This window comes from Gallus gallus, chromosome 5 (genome assembly GCF_016699485.2).
Source record: "Gallus gallus isolate bGalGal1 chromosome 5, bGalGal1.mat.broiler.GRCg7b, whole genome shotgun sequence".
NCBI classification, from domain to species: Eukaryota; Metazoa; Chordata; class Aves; order Galliformes; family Phasianidae; genus Gallus; species Gallus gallus.
This window is the reverse complement of record NC_052536.1, coordinates 35,750,346-35,769,940: the sequence shown is the minus strand read 5'-3', so window position 1 is coordinate 35,769,940 and position 19,595 is coordinate 35,750,346. Positions and strand designations below refer to the sequence as shown.

At 35.2% G+C, this 19,595-nt stretch overlaps 1 protein-coding gene across 18 annotated transcripts in view; it reads left to right on the top strand.

Annotated features, from left to right (window-relative positions):
- Nucleotides 1–19,595, top strand: part of RALGAPA1 (Ral GTPase activating protein catalytic alpha subunit 1) — a 112,676-nt gene that overhangs the window by 84,801 nt on the left and 8,280 nt on the right. For 15 of the 18 annotated variants that reach the window (XR_005860044.2, NM_001277452.3, XM_015287381.4 and 12 more), the window contains one exon: nt 18,207–18,331. Coding sequence is in view for 17 of the 18 variants with exons in the window: in NM_001277452.3 (NP_001264381.1) it covers nt 18,207–18,331 (125 nt within the window). In the remaining variant the exon portion in view is untranslated. Of the gene's footprint in view, nt 1–18,206; nt 18,332–18,940; nt 19,472–19,595 lie in introns of those variants that run through there. The other 3 variants (NM_001277454.3, NM_001277453.3, XM_040700991.2) reach the window with 2 other exon arrangements.

Below are 19,595 nucleotides of genomic sequence, written 5' to 3'. Positions count from 1 at the left end.
TGGGTCTTCAAGGAACAAGGATACTTGAGACTTCTGTTGAATACATTAAGAATTCAAACCCTACACTTGTGCATTGACTCTCCTTTTACTAACATATTAGGCCATCAGAAACAGGGAATTTCAAAACCAGTATCAGTGTATGGATATCTCTGTTCCTGCAAGGTTATAGTTCATTTCACTGTGCTGTAGAATATTTGGTGGACATTTTTTGACTATGTGTGGAGTTGATACGTAGATCTGTGCTTATGTATACATGAGGAATATTTACAGTGTTGTGTTGTACATCTTTGTAGTGAAAATGGATCATGGTACACTCTTGATTAAATTAGTGTGTTGATTTGAAAGCGTATGGCATGTAAAGAAAGAGGCACTGAAATGGGTCCTCCTACTTCCAAGGAGGGTTTATATGTCCTTTGAGTTGGTGCTTTTTCTAAATGTAGACCTGACTGAAAAAAAATCAGCTGTCATTTGTAATCAGCAGAGATATTCATTCCTCTTCGTGTAACCTGATTGCAGCTTTTCCTTTATTGCTCTAGTCTGTTAATCATGATGTGGCATTGGGTAGCACGTGTGAATAGTATAATAATGGTTGCATGGATACAGGAAATTCTACTCACCTCCTTTTTATAGTCTGCTCCAACTTCGAGAATGTGTGATCTGAAGTAACTTCCTGACACTGAAATACTCAAGTCATTCTCCTTCCTGTTTCTGATGTTATTTTGACACTTCTGGTAGCAAACTTAAATAGCTTAAAAGATTTGATTTTGTTAATGATTTTTAAAGGTTTCATCTCCTCTTGTTTTTATTCTTTGCTCAGAATATTATAATAATGTTTCAGTATGATAGTATTTTAAGATTTAAAATTTGCTTTGTATATCAGCAGCCATCACACAGGCATGGCAGATGTCTTGCTTTGACTTGCTTTGACTTGCTTTGACTTGATGCTTGCCATTTTCATTGCTGTAGCTGCATGAAGAGAGAATTGCTGTTATGGATTGAGCTTCTTTGTTAATTTGTGGAATTTGCATTAGTTTTTCCTTCAAGAGTTCTTCAACCCCTCACTGTCTTTCAGTGATCTTACTTTTGTTTAACAGTACCCTTTAACCAATAGGCAGCATGTATGCATACAGTAACAGATGACACTCTCAAAATACTTGCATTGTCATGCTAGTGAAACAGCAGTACCCCTTTTCCGTCTGTTTCTTCTCATTGCATTTGTCATTGCATTAGGTAGTGCATGCATATCTCATGAATACACACCAAATGCGTGTATACTAGAAATGCTGCTAAGACCTACAACTGCAAGTATAGTAATGGTACTGGATGTTGAGAACAACCATTCTCACTGTGATGTAGAATAAGAAGTCCATTATGTAGGGGATAATTGAATATTTTTTATTTACTGATTTCTCAGAAAATTTCTGATAGGATTGTCTTTATTAGTGGCTTCAATATCAGAGCACTTTGTCACATTCTGAATTTAGAAGTTACAGCATAGGTACAGTGATCAAAATGAAATATTTTGAGATTTATGTATCATATGTATATAAAATATACAGACATGTACTTGAACTTCCTGAAGTCAGTCACATGGCAAAATGTACACAAAGATAATGTTCTTTATGTGGAATTGTCCAGTAATCAAGTAGTTAAAATTATGTTTATCATGCAACAGATCAGGAAATATACTGAAACCTCATAAGAGTGAAATCTGAAAAAAACTCTTACTGTGTTGCACATTGTACACAAATTTTGGAGTGTTAACAAGTATTCCAGAGTATCTGGAATGAGATTTGTCTGCAGCTCAGACACCCTAATGCTTCCTTTCTTTTGCAACATTTCCCCCGGTAAGGATGTTACCTAAAATGTAGCAGCACACACAGTAAGAAATCCTATTTACCATCTTTTAAATCCAAAATTTGTTGGACTTTTACAAATCTGGAATATAGATAATTTTACCCACAATAATCATACCATCATTTTCACTTCTTTATAATAATCTGCCATGTATTTTACCTAATGCAAAGAATTCATCAATTATTTTGAGTTTTTTGCCTTATTAAATGGTGAACTTAAATACCAAAACTGTAATGCTGTTTTAATTATTCAGCCTACAAAATATTGTAGAACAAATCATAATTGAAAGGATTTAAGTATTTCTTTTGTTATCAAAATAGGAAAAATTACACTGCTCATCTTTTTGGACATTGTATTCCTAAACAGTTGGTACTTCATGGTTTGCAGCTAGCCTTCTTAGATGGTTGTCTTCCAGAGATTAAAGATATTGACTTCATATGATATCTGACAAGACAATCACTACTTTACAGATAAAATAGTGTGTTTGAGGGGGTTCTTAAAAGTTTCTTCTGTATTAAAAACTCATAGCACAGAAGGAGCTTTCTTGCTTGATGTGAAGTACTCAGATGCCCCCGACAAAGGGTTTTATTTGAAACAGAAGCATATTTATTTGTTATGTCTGCTTGATAATCATTAAGCACACGACAGAATTTCAGACACCAGAAAGTTTATATTAAAAAAAAAAAAAGAGTCTAATTCCTAATGACATACAGTGAGCAAAGAGCATGTTTCGCATTATCTGCCCACATTTAATTAAGCATATATTTGACTTACTTTTTCACAGTAGGATTTGTGAAGGTTTTGGAGGTTTCTTACTAATACAGAAACTTAGATATTAGAGCTAGAAGGCACTTACTTTGACCAGTTTTTTTGTATACTTTGTAGATATTACTTTGTATACCTTACAACAAATAATTGAAGATTTCAGGATTTCAGTGAATATTTATCCCACCCCTGAGTCATACTATTGAAGCCTTGTTTGATATAAGTTCAAGCAAGAGTCATGAATGAGTTCATATGACCCTTGCTGTCTCTTCCAGGAGAAAATAGAGTTATTTCTAGAATCTATTTTACTGCTTAGCAGTGGAAATTTTTTTCAAGTTCAAACAAGTCACAAGATAAAGAAAATTATATTCAGTATTTCCTTTTACTTTGACAGGCACAGTTTTTCAATTTTCCCACATCCTAGTTTTGCTGGCAGTTCTTTTGATCATCTTAATTCAAAATGTAGTTAATTAAAGGCATGCGTACAACAGTAAAACAAGAAAAGCTGAGGATTTCCTGGGAATCTGTAACTATCAGATTGTTTTTGCAGACTATTCAGTTATTTCAGTTTCAAGGAATAGGATGACAGTTTCTCTTTGCATTCTATGACTTAAATATAAGAGGAAAGTTCATCTCTATATAGAGCCATACATGTACGTGTGTGTGTTTTTGTGTGACAATTTGTAGATATGTAACGATAGTAATTGTTTTATACCATCTTTATGGATTTTTTTTCCTGAACTAATCCATTTAATTATGTTTTTTTTCCTTCAATGCCACAAGCATATTTGAACAAGAAGAAACTGTTGTAAGAAAGGTATCTGCAGGATTTGGTTTGTTGGAAACCATGGATAGTGAAAGTACTCAGAATGGTGAGCAACTAATGAAAAAAAGCGAAATGAGCAGTCCATAAATAAATGCTGTGTTTAAGAATGTTCACATTCAAGATTAGTGCTGTAGTATGTTATACTTAAAATTGGTGCAGTTTGAATATCTCCCTTGAAGGAATTGCATACATAATGACAATGTAATGAGAACCATACAAAGTAACTTTTTTATGGGTAATAAAATCACATTGAAGTTTTCCCCATCAAAAAAGGACCAAATGAAAAACCAGTAGAAATTCCAAAGCATAAGTTATTTATGTTCATTAAGCATTGTTAGAATCCTATCATAGGAATACCTTACCTGACTATATATCTAATGTTGCACAGCAAATGAGGCAAGTATTGATTGACATATGTTGCTTAAATCGATCACCTTGACAGCCAGAATTACAGTAATCTGTCAGTGTTAATGACTGTCTTTCAAGCTTTGATACCTCTCCTTCGCTCGTCTTGCCTTGCCTCTCTTCTGTTTGAAGTGCATTTTCTTGCAACCTCTGGTTTTGTCAGGGTAGGTACTTTTGTAGTGTTTTTTGTCCTCTGAGTCCAATTTATTGGCGTGATCGTGCAATTAGACTTAAAATGCAACACCAGGGAGCAAAAGTGTTCCGAGTAACAATTGGACCTCAGGGGTAGTGCAAGCCTGTTCTCAGCTGTCATTTATTAGTTACCTGTTGAAAGAATAAGACTGTTTTGCTATGAATAATTCCAAAGCATCACTTTAAATGCCTTTGATTTTAGCCACTAGAGACAACTGATTGAAACAACATTTGTGATAGGTTTTTAAACTCTTGCCTTAGTTTTTGTCATACAGACACTTCAAATAACTGCTGGAGTGATACTTGCAGATATGTGTACAAAGCTGCTGTTTCTATTGCATTTTCATGTAGAACACGCATCATTTCAGTTGGTTTTCTTCATTGCTCCTTTTCTTCTGAATAATGCATTTCTAATACCAGCAGTGAATTGAGACTGAAAGCTTGAGAGCACTGCTTCTGTGTTGCAGTGTAGTATATTTTCATGCATAGACTCCATTACTCTTTTTTGTTTTTATTTTTTTGCAAAACGTGCTGTGCTTTTCTTTAACAGCAGTTCTGGATTTGTATCTGTTCAGGTAAACATATTTTCTTTAGTAATTTTACTGCTTCTGGTCCCACAGAACCTGCCTTCTCTACCCCAGTAGCTCTTCTGTCTCTTCTTATGGGCTGTTAGCAGAGCCTAGCTAGGATACTAGCAGTGCCTGTTAAAGAGCTATAGCTCAAGCACTTGGGTTTAAGGGTAAATACTGTTGTTGTCATCACATCAAGATACCATAATTTGGTTTTGAATTAGTAGCATCTTTATTATTTATTCTTCTTGAATGAATGCATGAGACTCTCTTGAAAGTAGTAAAAGAGCAAAGAGCAAAATATAAACTGATTCATCCCACTAACACAGTGTTCTGCTAATAATTATAAAGAGTGTTCTGTTGATGGAGACAGTTTGAGGGGGATTCAGATATTTTTGTATTGTTCAGAAAAAAGATACAGGTTTTTTTACGTCTACATTTTTTCATGAATTGATTTTAGCCATCTGAAGGGGCTGGGGGGGAGATCTACTGTTTTCTGTTTAAAAAAAAAAAAAGACCAGAAGGCTTGATTTTTGTATAAAATATGGGTCGGGTTATTCGGGTGGCATTATGATTTAGAATAAAACGATGTCAGTAGGCTACCATGAAAGGCAGTGAAGTGCTTTCTCAGCCTGCTAGAACTTCTGAATTTAGATCTATCAATACAGATGGCTTGAGGGAGGGAAGTTCTTTGTTACTGTGTCTTTTTAAGGTAGGATATTTGGGGTATATTGTAAATTGACAATTAGTAGAACAATCACTCTGTCATAAAATGCAATCTAAAGGTTTGCATATCCCTCTTTTAAACAAACAAAGAAAAAAAAAAAGCAGGAGAAGGAAGGCTTATATTCCTTAAACTGGAATAGAAAAGATAAACTAGTTCAATCATATGCAGAGTAATTGCTTTGTACATAACACAAAATGACAGGTTTTTTTGTTAATACCTACTTAACCTTATTAATTAATTAAACATTTTGGATAACAAAAGCCTATTGTTAAAATGTTAAGACTCTTGCCCTCTTAAGGTGTTAAAATTCATACAGATTCCTTCGATAGCTCTCAGATGTCTGAGAATAAAAGGAGGGAAGATTAAACATTTTATTTCTGATATTTTTAGGATTTAAAGTAAAGGATTAAAAAGAAAAACAACCAACAACAGTATTTAAATCCTGTTTTTATTTTGCTAAAGAGAGCATTTTTTGTTGATGTAATCCTTTTCTATTCATAAATTCATTTCTAGTAACAGAAAAATTGCTTGAAAGTTTTGTACGCTAAAACTCTGAAAGCTTGATCTATAAAAGAATAAGTACGTTATTGCATATGGTTGATTCTCTTATTTAAATTGGTGGGAAATGTAGGAGATTATTGGTAACAAGCAAAACTGACAAATACTACTGTCTGTGAGATAAAATGTTTTAGGGTGAGCTGAATAAGATAGTGACAGGCTGTTCCTACATCAGTCTATATATGATAATCAAGACAGTTGGGGCATAGTTTTAGTGCCAACACAGGGATTAGATGATATGTACCAAACAAAAAACAAGGAGATAATTGAAACAAGCTCATTGGTTGTCTTTGTTTTCTAACAAGTCTCCAACAAGTCTGTTGTCATTTTTTGAGTAAAGGGTTTTATATAATACTTGTAAATATGTGTAAATATCTAGTTGGAATATACTCCATGTAACCATATTCACTTACTACAGAGGTCGAAATTACAAAAAAATAAAATAAAGGATGTGTGTATATAATGTATTCTGGATGTGCTACAGATTTAGTAGGAAAAAAAAAAAAACAACAGCGTAATAAACCAGCATAAAGCAAGGATTAAAAGTTAGTATTACGGTAATTGGAATTACCATATGGTATTCCAAAGAACATGAGTCCTAATCGTGGTCCGGCCAGTCAAAGTAATCACAATATACTTTCTAGACGTTAGAAAAAATAGTGTAATTGCTGATTAGCTGCACCTGAATAGATCTTTGGGTCACAAATGTATCTATTTTCTTCAGAATGCTTCATGTTCTAAACATAGAAGAATGAAGGGTATTAGAAAATCTTTTAATTTCTGCTTGCCAAGCCATAGTTACCATCCATCTGTTCATGCCAATTGTGGAAAAAGGTCAGTTTTCAGCAAAGCCATGTATTTCACAGAAGGTATGTGAACTGAAATTTCACAGGGGAGTTGATGGTTCCTGATTCTTAGTGATAAACCTTTGGGGCCAGCAGGGTTGGCATATGGTTCAGCATGATATGAAGGCTTGGGTTCCCTGGCTTCACTTCTTTGGCGTTGAACTGATAAAACCTGGCTCTTAAGTATTGTTTCACTGGACACCAATCATGGGCAGCAGGAACTGCCCATTTAACTCTCTGTGGGAAGGAAGCCCAGACTGCATTCACAATAGTACCATTGTAGTGTTGCAAACTGCTCTCAACAGCTTGACAGCACTAGGGAGGAGGGAGAAGGGGCTGATTTACTAATTGCTATTCAAAATAAAGGAAGAGGGAAGTAACAGAAAATTCGTTTTTGTTTTCATCATTTGAGTGAAAGATGCCTTTGCCAGTCTTATAGTTCTAAAAATTGCAGAAGACTTTGCAGCCATCCAAAGAGACTTTCAAGTAGATTATCTTGTATCTTCACTGCAGCAGCCCAGGGTAAAGATAAAACATTCTCTAGGTAGTTGTAATGATCATTTAAGTGTGGATTGGAATTAAAGACAAAATTTCTCGTTTTAGAATTATCTCTGTTACTGTGTAGTGTGGAATTGCAGATTAATTTATGTCTATATCTGTAGTCTTTTTACAGGACAATATTTAATATTATTTTACATCTTTAATTTTTGCAGTTTTCGGCAAGGTCTTTGTGAAATGCATTTTCATAACTGTTTCTCTCATCAGTGAATACATCCATATACGCAAAGAGTACTTAAGATAGAAATTTAAACTTCTGAGTATCTGAGAACAGTGGACTTCAGCATTCATGCAAGTACTTGAAGCAGAGCCAGTTTTGCTTTTGTGTTTTTACATGCATGCACCTTGATTGCTGGAGTTTAAACCAATGTAAGGTTGAGTGTCAGAATAGGGATAAGCCCCTCTCCCTGAATCTGGAGTCAGTGCATGTTGCAGCACCTCCCTCTGGCCTATATATTATTTGTAGGCTAAAGCACTGGTTGAAATGGCTGAACATCTCTCCCTGGCACGTTTGGGGTGGCATTCTTAATAAACTTCGGCCCTTTGGCTGGTCGTGTCATTGCTTCTCCTGCTGCTCGTCTGTAACACAGCAGTGCCACATTGGAAGCACTTTGTGAGCTATTCTGTCTGCCTCGGGGAGCCTCCTTCCAAAGGAGTCCTGAAGCTGTGTAATTGTGATGGTCTGTGAAATAATTAACACAACACACCTTCAAGTTTCATTGATTCTTGTCTGGGCAATGTTAGTAAGACAAATCCTCCCTGGAAGGTGAAGTGGAAATTCTGCCTACATGAGAGCTGCAGCACTGTACCTTCACTGTTTTATTTTCACCTCCATAGCCTGTTACCACAACATAGGCTGTAAGGCATGTAGGCATGTTTGTAAACGCTGTAATTAGTCTTCTGACTACATCACAAGTAAATTTAATGAGTAATCTGTTACGGTCTTGAGGTATTTTTCCTTCCGATACTGTTAGTCATTTGATCATACTGTTGTTCATGCTAAATTGCAGTTCAGGCTTTGTAAATTTTGTACACAATAAAGGGTAACAGAACGGAGACTTTCTTCTATGTTTGTGTTAATCTGCTGCTGCTATATTTCAAACAGATAATTCATTGAATGCCCATTCTTCCTCTTACTGCAGAGAAGATTATATTTAAGTCAAGATTAATGGATAGATTCTGATGTTAAAACCCAGTCTCTGAGCCTGACATTCCCTAGAGGCATATAGTGCATTAGTTTAAGCCAATATGCTGCTTATCATAGATGCTATGACACTGTCTTGAATGACAGTTTACTGTACTTTGTTACTGCTTACTCTGGTAATAAAATCACTATATTGTGTTTTGATAATTACAATATTAAATAGAAACTTAATTTGATTACTGCACATTTAGATACAGATAGTTCTTAAGTAATTGCTCACTGTAAAATTTCTGATATTCATTTTTTTCTCTCATGAGGTGTGTTCTGTCAAAGTTTAATACTTAGTTAGGTCACCTTAGCTGGAAAAGTGTTGAAGAAAAGATCACAATGGGATTTTCAGTAAAAGGCAGTACCTTTTATCTTTTTTTTTTTTTTTTTTTTCACTTGAACCTTGTTGTTTTAAGATCATTCCTTAAGATGCTTTCGTTTGCCAAAGTCCTTAGAGTAAAATAACTTTAAGGCTATACAGAGTAGAAGAATTCAACAAATATTAATTCTGAATTTTTCATCTTACCTCGGAAATTGCTAGAAATCTGAGCATCAGTGTTGTCATTTTTTTGCATAAGCAGTTGATCAGAATTAGAATCCATTCAGTTTAGTAAGTGTAATCTCAAAACATTTTGATATGGTTATCTTAAAATGATAGCTTTCTGTCTAGTTCTTTTTTATATAGTTTGATTCGAGAGAATATTTATACGGAATGTGAAATTTGTGGTAAGTCCATTACTCTCGCAGTTTAATTCTATGCGTCTTTTATGTGCCTATTCTGTAGGAGCTTGGTACAAAGTGGTTACATTTTTCATTTCATAATTGAGTGTTTTAAGTGGTTAAGCATGGTCCAAATTTTATCTAATTCCAGTTTGTGTTAATGGTGCTACACTCACACTGCTTTAGCACCTGTTATGGATTTTGAGTCATCTGGCAGCCCGTGGGACTTAGATAAAGAAGTACCAGGTGTCCTGCCTGTCTCCTAATTGAGACGCAATGTAAACAATATAGACTTGGCAATATGGTTACAGGAATGGATTAAAGCCTCGCTTTGTCTGCTCTGATGAATCACAGCTTTTTCTTCACAGATGTTATAAACCACTGAAGAATTTAGTTAGCTTTAAGATCTGATGGAACAAGATAAAAAATAAACAATACATCAATGATGTTCTTAGAAGGACACTACTGGGTTTCCCAATGAAAATGTAAGCATCAATTACAATTTCTTGCAATAATTTAGCAATTTTGCAAGTGCTTACACAGTAAAAATAAAGATTCTTATATAAAGTCCAGATAAAGTCAATGCCTTTTAATGTATAATATGCTGGTAAACTAGGCAGAAAGCAATACTCAGTTGGCTCAGAAGCACTCAGTGGCTGCAACTTTGCCTAGCCTATGCTTGCCCTTTTCATCATTTAACTATAGTATATCTATACTGGAATTAATCACCTTTAGCTGTAAAATTAGTACTCTTGAAAAAGCTTCTAAATGGCAAAAATGTGTGTTGTTATAATTTACCCCCAAATTTTCAATTCATTAAAATATATTGAACTTTTTAGTAGCATGAAAAAGAACATGTATTTTTAATTATATTCACTTAAAGAATTATGCATTAAAAACAATTTTCAAAATCTAGAATGATGAGATTAATTTGTACAAGTTTATCTATTATTCATTTCTGTGTTTTCATTATGAAGGTATATACCTCAGAAATTGCATCAGAGAACCCTTTGGCAGTTTGAGTTTGTGTTGAAAAAGATTTTCATTAAGGGTGCTAGATACTGCATTTTATGTTTACTTAAATTCTGTAGTCTGTTTGTTACTTACTTTTAATACTGATTTACTTTAACAAGATATCTACTTTACTTAGCAGCTTTTGTCATATGAGTGCATTACTTCTTAGAAGTAGTGGGTTTGGATAATTAGCACTGAGTCCCTTCCACAGTTTTAAGATATCTTCATGAAAGGCAACTTAGAACTTTCCTTTGAAAATATTACAGTGGGTCCTCTGAGTTTTATGTTCTGTTTTATGAGTAAGAAAATAGATTGTTATGTTCTACAAAAGTGCTGTCACTAATACTGAGAACGTGAGTTCTCTGGGGGGGAAAAATCACCTTAGAAAACTGTAAAATTATTCACCTTTTCAGTAGTGTCAAGCATTGTAATTTTTTTTTCTTCTTTAACCTGAAAATCTTGCGTTGGATATGAGAGGCATAAACTGAATTCTGCTTTATAAATCATTGGTGATATGGATAAACTCCAATTGTGTATGCAGACACTGCTTTCATTTACAGCATATCTGTGTAAACAGATGCGCAGAGCAAAATATTTATGTGATGATTTTCAATATTGGTAGTATTTAAGAAACAGAAAAGAATCCAAGCTGACTTTGAGAAATAAGTTGACTTGAGTTAATAGAAGTTACAGTTGGGAGAAAGGATCTTTGTATAATGTGCAAAATAGATGTGGGAATCACTGAAATGCATTAAGTAGGTGCTACTTCTACAGTCACTTTTCAAAGTAGAACAAAACTTTAACTATTGCTCTCAATGTGGCCAGTTGATACTGATCGCCCACTTACATACAAAATACAGCTAGTTGCAGGGCTTTCAACACTAGATCAATAGCATCCCAACTTACATCCTTAATTCTAGGAGCCAACAAAAACTACAAATTGTTGTGACTCAGGATGAGTTCAGCTGATCTGACAACCACTGAACAATCTCTTTCTTTCAGAGTGAGATTTCCCAGAAAAAAAAACTTCCATTTCTGCAAGCATGATGGTGGAGTTTTGTCAAATTCTACTAAGGTTTTAACCTTAGGTTTTAACCTTGGTTTTAACCTGCACTTGCTATCTTTCTCTGGAAATAGTCATCTTTCACTTTTTTATGTCAAAAATTGTAATTTACAAGGAAGAATCTGCCTAATAAAATAGTTACTTTCTTCATTCTAAATACCTCAGATTGTAGCAATTAATTCCGCAGGGTTTGAACACCTTTTCGAACCCAGAAATCTAGAAGCTTAAAATCCTGCCAATATCTGCCATTTATTGTGCCTCGCTATTCTCTCTCTCTCTCTCTCTCTTTTTTTTTTCTTTGCTCTTTAATATCCTGGGATCTTTTTTGACTGTTGACAATATTGCACTGTTATTTTTCCTTGCAAAGAAGTGAGCTTCTAGATTTGATGAGGGGGTAGATATAGACAAAAAGGTGCCATCTTACGTGACTTTTCTTAAAACATCATTAATCTCTTTTATACGTTGTGCATGCAATCAAAAAAAGCATCTTCTTATAGGTGTCCATTGAGCCTAGAAACAAGTATCTCTGGATGGAAGACTTTCATTTTCCAGTTAAAAATGGAGCAGTACTTTGGCTTGTCTAAATTGTTTTTCAAATGCCTGGCTTGTACTCTCCACAATCATATCAATATATATTGACTTCTTGGATGATTTTGCTAACAATTGAAACTGCCAGGGATGCAGCTGTACATGTATTTCTAACAATAGTTTGTAATTTAACCTGAAAAGGTCCATCGTGCTATTTAGAAATGCATTCTCTGGCTTTTGTTCTAAAAGGCATTTCTAGGCAATCATCAGAAGATTCTCTTTTTCCTAGCAATGGAATCAAAGGCTCTCACATCCTACATACCGTCAGTGTTGTGGTCACATCTACACTGTGGAACCAATATGCTGTTTTATTGTGATACGCTAAATGGATGTGCACATATATATAAGCATCAGAAGGGAAGATTTATTAATAGTACTTTCATAGAGGTGTTTGATATTGTGATTTTTAGTTTGTCTGAATGAGAGACAGTGATAGGAAAAAAAAAAGTAAAAAACAATAGCCTACGTTTCTGCTCTATTTCACAGACCTTTTTGAAATTCCTTTCCTTTTGTTATAATTCTGATTTCTAAGAAAATGGCTGTGTTTTCACTTTACTGGGCTTAACCAGCCCATCAGTTAAGGGGCTAGAAATACCTGCAGTGTTGCTGGGCTTACAGCTTGAAACTTCATAGTTGCGGAGTATTTCCTGAACTATTGTGACCTTGATGCTTTTTAAATCACCCTGAAATCATACTGAAGTCAATTACTAAAATGTAAGCTGTAGCATGACATTTGATTGTTGTATCTGAAATGGTAGATACTTTCTTTTGACAGGTAGAAAATTACAGGTTTTCTGCCATTGATGTTTTTTGGTACTTCACACATACAATCGTTTAAAATTTTTTTTGAACAAATGATATACTGACCTTTCAGAGAATATTTGCAATCATTAGAGATCTTTCTATAATCATTTTTGTGTATTACTGAACTGTGCCTTCAACCCTTTTTAAATTTTCCATCTTTGAATACGTTCTCCAGCATAATCTTTCTCCCTAGAACCTCCTTAAGAAATCTGTTGTGATAATACATTTTCTCATGCCTCTCTCTATCTTTTGAGCAGAGGTAGGTGTTTCCTTACTCGTCTTACTTGCAGGGTAGCAGTGCATAGAGTTTTGAAAGTATGCTTGCTGGGTTAGTTCCCACACAAATACAACAGGAGGTAACTCAGTAGTTGTATCACTCATCTAGGAAATGAGAGAGTGGTTTCCAGTTTTGAGGCCACATCTACTGCCTCTTACAAGAATGTCATTCTAGCCATTGGAACTGAGAACATTTTGCAATAGGTGCGCTTGGTTCACTGCTAAAATTGTTCTTGGTCATAAAATGTCCTCATCATCAGAAGGAGAGTACATGCTCATCTGTATAGAGCAGTGGTTATGGTAATTTACTGAGAGAGAAGAGTTCCTGGGTTATGGCCCCTGCTTACGAAGTCTTCGGTGTTTATACTAGAATTTCTTTTCCAGCCCTTTTGTAGGTCTAGCACATAGATGCTCCTGTAAGACAGATTACACAGTTGTGAATAGCCATGTTCTTAATTAAAGTCCTGAGAATTTTACTCCATGTTGAAACTACTTTTCCTTTGTATTTTTTCAGCTTCAGGTTAAATGAAATTTTAGGATTGGTACTCCCTTGATGATTATAACGCACAAATCATAAATTCATTCTTCTTTAATTGTTAAATACTAGATAGGTTACTTGCAATGCATATTACTCATTTCTAAAACTTACAGGCTGACTTTTTACTGAGTTTAGAGAGATGTAAATACAAATGGGGACAAAAAAGTGTAGTTAGAATGAGACGGTAAACCTATGGAAATGATTATGAAGAGATGATTTGACATAAGAACTTGAAAGATGGAGACAGTAGATGGGGCTGGGCAATGGGAAGTACAGCTTACGGAGATTGCTTGGTTAGAATTGCAAGAAAGAAAAATTTGAGACCAATACTTAAAGATGTAGGTAATTAGGAAATGGATTTCCTCATCAAGTGGAAGGATGACAAAATTGTGAATAAAAAAAAATGGATTTATGAAGGAATTGTTTTGAATATGAAGGAAGGAGATGAGGATAGTGGATGAAGATGCATGGAAGAAAAATATTTTACTTGTATTATCATGACGTATGTATAACCATAGACAGTGTATAAACATGACCATAGACCATAGTCTCATTATACTGAGATGTTGTACAAACTAAGCAAATGCTGTTTGCGTCCTCGAAGTTAAAAAGCTAAGTATAAAAATGAAGACAAAAATTGAAGGAGGATGCAAAACATAAGGATATGTGAAACAGTAGTGAGAAGTATGAATAGCCGTGTGAACCTGCATGCCAACAGATTATATAAGCCTTCCAAGATGTCATCTTAGTAGTTTTGATCAAATTGATCACATAGTTATTGACGATAGAGTTAAAATAAGTAACCTGCATTTGTGCGAGGAAATGGCAGATTGAAAGTGATACCTGAAGAGAATGCCCTGTCAATGCCCTGTGGCTCTGGGCAGCCTGGTGTAGTGGTTGGCAACCTTGCACGTAGCAGGGGGGTTGAAACTAGATGATCATTGTGGTCCTTTTCAACCCAGGCCATTTTATGATTCAAAGTGGGATGTCCTGAAAGTAGGCTCTGCAGTTCTGAGTATACAAAAATTCACATCAATTGTAATGCAAATGAAATGTTAGTTGCAGTGACTGCAACCTGAATGACCTGTAAAGGCACAATTTCTGGCTTGTTTGTTGTTGTTATGTTGATTTTATATTGCAGGACTACAACTTCTGAAAAAGTATAATGAAATCATTTCATCAGATCTTTGGATGTTTTATTATGCTTTCTGTGTTAAGTTAAGCTTTTAGCCGACAGATTCAAGTGAGTGTCTGTACAGTTAATGTATATCTTGCACTTTTATCCATTCTCTTTTTTGCCAGTTAGCATCTTCTTCAGAAGCAGAAAGCTTATGGAACAATTAGTTTGTGTTTAGTCACAAGCTTTTTTTTTTAGTCACAAACTGATTCTTTCTCCACTGGTTTGTCTGTGTGTCCTTCCCATTCCATCCTAATTGGGATGCCAGTGGCAACATCCACTCACAGCAAGAATGTAGCTTGCATTTCCACTGTTATTACTAGCCATTGAGTTTGTGTGTGCCACTCAATTTATAGGTGCTAATAACTCTTCCCTAGAGAGCAGCATTTTAAAGAAATAAATGTCTAGCCTAATAGAAGTAATGCAGAAATTAAACCTCCATGGGATTATGGTCACTCTTGCAGATAAGTAGCATTCAAATGAAGTGTAGAACTGGATTATCTCAGTCACAAACACATAAAAATGAAGTTTTAAAATACTAGAATATCTTGAAGTACATGCAAGTAGAAGATGTAAGTGTCCAAACCTCAGCTACTCATTTTCTAACACAGAGGAGCTGTTCTGAGAAGATTGTATCATTTCTTAGTGCAAGTTCTGGATTTGGCTTTCGCATCAGATTTGTGTGGGTTTTTTTTTTTTTTAGCAGAGTTCTGGTTTTGACACAGTGCAAATAGTTTTGAGGATTGCTAAGATGAGAGGCAACCTGGCCAGCTGAATTACCTGTCTCCGGGTGCGCTAAGTGTGCATTTGAATTAGTCTTTTAGAACTGATATAAGCATGTCCTCTCCACTGAGTAACAAAAACATCATTATCCTTCTCAGTCAGCATCTGTGTCAAGACTTCTTTATTTGGTTAGGAGATGGGTACATAGACTGGAGAATGAGAAAGTCCGTGTTGCATTCAAAGTGGTAACTTTCCTTCATTTCTGCCTTATTTGTGTATAAGCTTTGGATATAATAGGATAACCTAAAAGATTTTCTTCAGAGACCTCTGAAAGTAGAGCATTTGAAAAGGAGGTAGGTGTCTCCACCCTACTTTACCATGAAACATTTTACCCATTCAAGCAGACTTTGAAAAACAGCTTGTTTTGATAGCAGCCTGTTCTCCTGTGGGCCTTCAGCCTTTGCTTCCTGGCAGCACCTTTGGTGCGAAAAGAGAGTGATCAATTGGGAGACTATCAGTGCCAGCATGCATAGAGTGATAAGTTAACACACCACTGGGAATTTCTAGGGCCCACCAAGATACTTCACTTCTAATGTGCTAACAAGCTCATTTTTCTACCTCTTGCCTCTTCAGTTATTTTTTTTTCTCAGAAGAGCTTAGAAGTTGAGTGCATCAGGCATAATGAAAAGCTCTGTAGGAGGGAGAAGCAATAACCCCATTTTTCCCTTTTCAGCCAAATAGAAAATTAGTTTCTGGTAATACACAAAGGCCAGTATATTTTGTGCAAGGGGCACTGCTGTGAATCAAAGGACTCTATTAACTGCAGAAAATTCAGCAGCTGTGAATCTCCCCCAATGAAAAAAAGTGCTTTTCAACAAGTTGTGAGATACGTAGTATTATTTAGACTTCAACCATCAGTTTCATCCTCTACCACTTATACGTAGCCTCTTAAAAAATGTGCTATATTACTCTTATCTCTTAAGGCTCAACACTGTGTTTGTCCCCCAACCTAAGACTCTTTACAATAGGAGATTTTTGTATTTTCTCTTGTCCCAGTGCTTCTATTATAGCTTCTCCAGATTGAGAATTCTGCTGGGTTTCAGCTCTCTCTGGATCCAGAAGGCAGAAATTGGAACACAAATTTTAAAGGTAAAATTGTTTTGCAGTTTCACTGCATAACCAGGTTGTGGTCTAAAGAAACACCACTGTGGTGATCATATTCAGTAGAAAGTTGTTTTCAGATAATACATTCTCTCTGCATTCCGACATATTAGATGTACTGCAAAATATATAGTAAATATTCTACATAGGAAAAGTTCTGTAATAGTTGAGCTCTAGTTTTAATAGCTAAGATGAAGGCTATTGTTTCCAGCTGTAATACAGGGCTGAGAATTTTATTATGATAACTGAAAACAGTTATTTAAAATGTTAGCACTTGTTACTAAAAAACTTTAGTCACTTCTAATGCAGTTCTCTTGTTTAATTTACTAAAATATGCATGCAAGATACAAAGATGAATATTATCCCCATTTTACAGACAAAACTGAGTCAAAAGGGAAGTTTCCTCACTCCCTCTCCTGCTCCAAAAGAGCAGCAAACCAGAAGTGAGATTCTGAGTACATTCCTCCACAGGATGCTGATTTGTATTTTATTGTGCATATTTTTTGTTTGGTTGGTTTGGTTTTGGGGGTGGGGGAGTTGGATTTTTCTGGGAGGGGTATGCTAGGCAACTTGTATGTATGTATGAGGTGAACACGATCTTACTATCAACAGATAAAACACAGAAACAAAATATGGACAATCATAAATGTCAGGAAAAAAAAAATTGATCATGTTGTGGTTACACAAGATAACTTGGGAAAGTCTCCCTCATTCAGCATATTGAGTCCAGCTGGAGGACTTTGAAAGTTGTCTGAGAAAAGGTTAACTGATTTCTCAGTTCGGGAACTATACGACATGAAGTCAGCATGGTAGTTTTTCTTGATAATTGTATGTTGCTGCCTGCTGCTCTACATTTTGACAGCCATTTCCATAGTTGCTTTCATGAACAGCAGAAATATTCTCTCTTTTTCTCGCTCTCTCTGTGCTAACAGCACAATCAGGCCTGCTGGAACAAGCAGCCTGGAGAGGGTTCTTCAAAAGCAGCAACACTTCAAGACACTGCTCTCTTGTCAATAATATCAGAGAGGGAGAACATGGTGAAAAGGAAGAAGTACAGCATTTTGCTGTCAGTGCCCTGCCAGCACCCTGTTAGCCGGTATTTAGGGGTCTTGCAGATTCTTTACAAATACTCTTGCATGTTTTAACAGCATAATCGATGAGGTGTTTTTACCAATACCCAAATTAAGCTCTGTATTTATCTTAGCTGCATGTGTGTTTAGGGATTATGAAAAGAGTTTGTCATTGCGAAGTGCAAAATAAATTATTTTGTTAATGCTCATGTTACTTTTCACGCTGTCTTCTTAAAAATATGGGGGTTTTTTGTTTAATTTTAACCAGAGTGCAGCCAAAGCATTTTGTTTAGAGAGAACATTTAAACTGCTGTAGTTTGAAAAGATTTTCAGAAAGTATTGTATGAAGCTTGAAAAGGGGATAATGTAACAATAAGGTTCACGTTGATTATATTTGTCTTACAGTTTTTCTTATTACAGTGCTTCAGATAATCTTTTAGTTATGTAAGGAATTAAAAATAAGTGTGTACCATCATTGAAATACATACTTAACAATAAGAGCTCTGAATTACTAGGCTCTGATATTTAGCAATTACAGCACATGATATAAATTGTTCCTTAATTCTCGACTAAACCAGCTATGAGGAGAGAGCACGATACCTGCAAACAATTGTTCAGCATCACCTAGAACCTACAACTTTTGAGGATTTTGCTGCTCAGGTTTTCTGTCCAGCACCTTACCACCATTTGCCCTCAGATGCAGGTAAGAAGAACTGTGAAGAACTGTTCTTATACAATCTTACATCAAATGCAGTATCCTTACTTATAAAGAATGAAAATTCAAACCTTTTTTGTATCGTTAATGGTTTCCATTAATCTGAAAGACTATATGCACCTATTAAAGAACTTCTACAAAGTTACCTTTAGCCCTCTGTCTTTTGTCTGGCATCATGAGCCAATGTAAGACTTGGCAAGCTCCTGTAATGTAGCAAGTGTATTTTCACAGTGTATTTTATTGCATTCCCCCATGTAAAATTTCCATGACTTGTCAATACTGATTCACTTAGGCTAGTGTAGGCTTCTTTATTGTCAGTACACCTTCCCTGTAAAAAAGTTTTAAGCTCTCTGTGTTTTTAGAATGAAAAGTTCAAAACTAGAAACCTGAGAGCCTTGCAATCGTCTGTTTCCAGGTTGTTAGTAGCAAAGTTTTCTTACGGTCATTTTTGCTTTCCACTGTTTTATAAGAGGATACTGCATTTTCAGTTACTAATAAGAAAATCGGTAAGAAAATGAGTAACTCAAGGCCTTCCTGTTCTGAAATTTCCTGAACTCCTTATGATTATTTCATTTATTTTATTTCCCCTCTTTTTAGATCATTAAATATCAGTTCTGTTTATCTGAAGGTAAGACAAAGTGTCCAAAAAACCCCTTTGTTCCTATTACTTTTACTAGAGCACTAAGCTTGTAACCAGATTGTATGCAAACTTTCCTTGTTGCCCTTGTTCACACTAAAAAGAATTTCACACTGATTGAGAAATGACCACTACATCTTCTTAAAGTTTTAGTCTTTTACTAACCTCAGGTCTGCATGAAGCACTAACACTGGTTCTGGGATTAAGGTAACTAATGGTAGAGACAGTTGTTGAATGAGTAACACTTTATTGTATTGACCTTCGTTTCTCAGCATGAACAAGTAGTACTGAATGGCAGTGGTGTGTTTTGTACCCTGTACTGTCTTTCATTGATGTTGTAAGGCATTCTGCAGTGATAACATAGGAGAGAAGGAGAAGAAGAATGTGTAACACTTGAAATTCTTTGTTCAGAAACCCTTATTTAATGTCAAATAAATCGAAGTGCTACTGTGGAAAAGCTGTAAATCTAAATAAAATAATTTTTATAAGAATTAATTTGGTAAGTTATTATCTCAAAATTTGTTTCTTAATTGATAAAATATGCAGAAATAAATTTCAAAATTACAAAAACATTCTGATGAAGTCTGCAGAAAGAATGACTGAGAGATGTTAGAA